This window comes from Rhinopithecus bieti, unplaced genomic scaffold (genome assembly GCF_001698545.2).
Source record: "Rhinopithecus bieti isolate Rb0 unplaced genomic scaffold, ASM169854v2 scaffold_1853, whole genome shotgun sequence".
Lineage (NCBI taxonomy): Eukaryota > Metazoa > Chordata > Mammalia > Primates > Cercopithecidae > Rhinopithecus > Rhinopithecus bieti.
In genome coordinates, this window is record NW_016804151.1 from 6283850 (window position 1) to 6288540 (window position 4691).

At 53.6% G+C, this 4691-nt stretch overlaps 1 protein-coding gene across 2 annotated transcripts in view; it reads left to right on the forward strand.

Annotated features, from left to right (window-relative positions):
- The window catches only part of NDUFA11 (NADH:ubiquinone oxidoreductase subunit A11), a 13484-nt gene that overhangs the window by 3079 nt on the left and 5714 nt on the right, over positions 1-4691 (forward strand). For both annotated transcript variants that reach the window (XM_017867036.1, XM_017867035.1), the window contains exon 2: positions 1693-1750. In XM_017867036.1, coding sequence (XP_017722525.1) covers positions 1693-1750 — 58 coding nt within the window. The remainder of the gene's footprint in view (positions 1-1692; positions 1751-4691) is intronic.

Sequence of the window (4691 nt, forward strand, 5' to 3'; positions counted from 1 at the left end):
AAAAAAAAAAAAAAAAAAAAAAAAAGGCCGGGCGCAGTGGCTCACACCTGTGATCCCAGCACTTTGGGAGGAGGCCGAGGTAGTTGGATCACAAGGTCAGGAGATTGAGACCATCCTGGCTAACATGGTGAAACCCCATCTCTACTAAAAATACAAAAAATAGCCGTGTGTGGTGGCGGGCACATGTAGTCCCAGCTACTTGGGAGGCTGAGGCAGGAGAATGGTGTGAACCCGGGAGGTGGAGCTTGCAGTGAGTCAAGATCACGCCACTGCACTCCAGCCTGGGCAACACAGTGGGACCTGTCAAAAAAAAAAAAAAAAAAAAACTCTCATGGCTGGCCCAGCTCTGGATCAGGACTCATCAGGTCCCAGGCGGGGCTGTCAGTCCCCTCTCATTAAGAATCTTCAAGGCTGAGGCAGGTGGATCACCCAAGATAAGGAGTTCAAGACCAGCCTGGACAACATGGTGAAACCCCGTCTCTACTAAGAATACAATAATAATAATAATAATTAGGTGGGCATGGTGGCAGGCGCCTGTAATCCCAGTTACTCAGGAGGCTGAGGCAGGAGAATTGCTTGCACCCAGGAGGCAGAGGTTGCAGTGAGCTGAGATTGCGCCACTGCATTCTAGCCTGGGTGACAGAGCAAGACTCCGTCTCAAAAAAAAAAAAAGAGAGAAAAGAGACTGGGCACGGTGGCTCACACCTGTAATCCCAGCACTTTGAGAGGCTGAGGTGGGTGGATCACGAGGTCAGGAGATCAAGACCATCATGGCTAACATGTTGAAACCCTGTCTCTACTAAAATACAAAAAATTAGCCGGGCATGGTGGCGGGTGCCTGTAGTCCCAGGTACTTGAGAGGTTGAAGCAGGAGAATAGTGTGAACCTGGGAGGCGGAGCTTGCCGTGAGCCAAGATAGTGCCACTGCACTCCCAGGCTAGCGTGCAGTGGCACGATCTCGGCTCACTGCAACCTCTGCCTCCTGAGTTCAAGCAGTTCTCCTGACTCAGCCTCCCGAGGAGCTGGTACTACAGACTTGCGCCACCACGCCTGGCTAATTTTGTATTTTAGTAGAGATGGGATTTCACCATGTCGGTCAGGCTAGTCTCAAACTCCTAACCTCAAATGACCCACCCACCTTGGCCTTTTAAAGTGCTGGGATTACAGGCGTGAGCCACCATATCTGGTCCTCCATCCACCTTTCTGAGGTCGAGCAAGGATCCCAGGGGTTGGTGTGGGATTAGGAGAAACCAGATCCACAAGGCACTTTTATACGCGGTCCCTTTCTCTGCATCCTGGGCCTGTTTCCCCATCTGTGCTTGTGGGAGGCAGATGGTCCCTCCTCTGGGCTGCTCTGAATATGAACCCCACTGCTGGATGTGAGAGTCCCCCCAGTTGCTCTTGAGGGACAGAACCAACATGAGCTGAACTGGATCTGAAGCTAGGGTGCTATTTGGGGGGGTTACTGCCAGGCCTGGCAAGGCCCATGGGTCCTGTGAAGCTGGATGGGGAACTGGGGTGGAACCCACTCCCCTGGGGCAGTTGTGGTCGTTGGAGCATGGGCTGTGGTCAGACCTGCCTGGCGTCCAGGCTCGCTGTGCCGGGTGACCTCTGGAGAATTGCTTTATGGTCAGACCTGCCTGGCGTCCAGGCTCGCTGTGCCGGGTGACCTCTGGAGAATTGCTTTATGGNGATGGCACCGATTGCCACCGCAAAGCCTACACCACCACCAGTATTGCCAGCGTCGCTGGTGAGCGCCGACCGGGCCCGGAGGGTGGAGGGCCGAGGCCGCAGGGAGGTCGTGGGGTCACTGGGGGGCTGTCTGTTTGAATCGAACGGGGCCGGGAGTCTCGCGGGTACGCACGTGGTCGTCATCGGGGTGTCTTGGGCAGCCGTAGAGGGGGAATCTTCTGTGAAATGGATGTTGGTAGGGAGTCTAGCAGGGTTGGGGAGCACTGGGAGGTCGTGATATGCGACAAACTAGTCCCTGGGGTCGTCTGAGGCAGTCCCAAGCGATCGCCAGGCTTGGGGAAATTGTGGAGTGAGACATGGCCATTATCAGGTCCAAGGAGCTAGGGGACCACGAGACTTTCCAACGGGGTAGCAAATTGTTAGAGGTGATCATGAGTCATGATTGGGGCATCTGAGGGCGGTACAAAAGTTTGAGAAAGTTTTGGGGTGGGATGAGGTCTTTCTGTGGTCAGGGGGTGCTGAGTGGTTAGGGACACCTGAAGCTTCTACTGGGACTGCCAGAGAGGCCCTAGGTGAGGTGGATCAGGAGCTACTGTGAGGGTAGTCTTGCAGGGGACTAAGAGGGACCCACAAGCCCTGGCTGGCATTCTCTTCTTTTTTTTTTTTTTGAGACAGAATCTTGCTCTGTCGCCCAGGCTCACTGCAACCTTCACCTCCCTGGTTCAAGCAATTCCTCTGCCTCCGCTTCCCAAGTAGCTGGGATTACGGGCACGCGCCACCATGCTCGGCTAATTATTTTGTATTTTTAGTAGAGACGGGGTTTCACCATGTTGGCCAGACTGATCTGGAACTCCTGACCTCAGGCAATCCGCCCGCCTCAGGCTCCCAAAGTGCTGGGATTACAGGCGTGAGCCACCACGCCCGGCAGGCCCTGGCATTCTCTTATAGGGTAGACCTGAGTCTTGCCCCTTCCAGCCTAAGCGTTTCATGGGCATCTGTCCTTTAATTCTCAGCCACAGGTTGGGACTCATCAGGTCCCAGATGGGGCTGGAAGGAGGAGACAGCTTGTCTCGGGGTGTGGTGCTGATGAGTGAAGGACTTCTGGGACCAGGGGGGCTCCCTAGGGGTCTTAGAGGGGGAGGTCGGAACTTTTGACAGAGTCGCCACCTCAGGGAATCTCTGATGGCATCACATTTAGATTTAGGGGTGGTCAGGGCTTCTGTGAGCCCTCCAAGGGTGACCAGGGGTCTTCAAGGGTGACATTCATTCTCCCTAATTTTTTTTTTTTTTTTTTTTTTTTGAGACAGAGTCTCATTCTGTCACCCAGGCTGGAGTGCAGTGGTGCAGTCTTGGCTCACTGCAACTTCTGCCTCCCAGGTTGAATCTATTCTTCTGTCTCAACCTCCCAAGTAGCTGGGATTACAGGTGCCTGCCACCATGCCTGGCTAATTTTTGTGTTTTTAGTAGAGACAGAGTTTCACCATGTTGGCCAGGCTGGTCTGGACCTCCTCACCTCAGGTGATCCGCCCACCTTGGCCTCCCAAAGTGCTGGGATTACAGGCGTGAGCCAGCACACCCGGCCTTCTCCCTAAATTCTTCAGTGACAGCTCCACCCAGTGTACAGAACTTGGCTGAAACTTGTTTCTGGGTCCTCCCCTCAGTGCCCCACTCACTTCATTCCGGGGCTCCCCTAACTTCTCATCTGAGGGAGATAAATTGTTTCATGGCTGGTTTCCCTGAGTTGAGGGCCCTGGACGATGGGGAGACTGTATTTAGCAGAGCCCAGGACCTGTGGGCACACGATAACTATGGATGAATGAATGAATGAAGCATCTTGTGGGTACCATTTGTGAGTGAATGAATGAGTGAATGTGGCACCTTGTTAGGTACTCGGTAACTGTGAATGAATTAATGAGTGAATGAATGAGTGCATGAGTGGCAGTAGCTGAAGGCATGAATGAGTGAGTGAATGAGTGGCAGTAGCTGAATGGCTGAATGAGTGAATCAGTGGCAGTAGCTGAATGAATGAGTGAATCCGTGGCAGTAGCTGAATGAGTGAATCAGTGGCAGTAGCTGAATGAATGAGTGAATCCGTGGCAGTAGCTGAATGAATGAATGAGTGCGTGAGTGAGTGGCAGTAGCTGAATGAATGAATGAATGCAGGTGAATGAGTGGCAGTAGCTGAATGAATGAGTGAATGAGTGACAGTAGCTGAATGAATGAATGAATGAGTGAATGAGTGACAGTAGCTGAATGAATTAATGAATGAATGAATTCACACTAGGTCTGGCGGTCACTGTGGGAGGCTCAGAGGGAACCAGCAGAGGGGGAGCAGAGAGAAGGGGGCCTTTTGAAGGGCTCTGGGGGCTCCTGGAGGGGTGGATGTGGCGGGACACCACAACTGGATGACAGCTGTGGCAGAGTTGGGGTGGGGCAGTCCTTGACCTCTATGGGTTAATCAGGGGGTCCCAGCTCGTCCACTCCCAGTTCAAGGACTTTGGAAGGGATGGAGGATGGTGGGTGCGCTCACGGTGTCAGCCGTGCTACATGAGCTGCTAGGGGTCTCTTGGCCAGGACCGCTGGCATATGGGGGCGGCATAAGGAGGTTCCGACCAGGAGTCCCTCGGTGACTGTGTTCTGGGGGCGTCACTGAGTCTTGTCTGTAGTTCCCTCTTGAGATGAGAGGGTTGTAAGACTCTCATGGCAGCCGGGCGCCGAGGCTCACGCCTGTAATCCCAGCCCTTGGGGAGGCCGAGGTGGGCGGATCATGAGGTCAGGAGATCGAGACCATCTTGGCTAACATGGTGAAACCCCATCTCTACTAAAAATACAAAAAATTAGCCAGGCATGGTGGCGGGCGCCTGTAGTCCCAGCTACTGGGGAGGCTGAGGCAGAAGAATGGCGTGAACCCAGGAGGTGGAGCTTGCAGTGAGCCGAGATTATGCCACTGCTCTCCAGTCTGGGGGACAGAGCAAGACCCTGTGTCAAAAAAAAAAAAA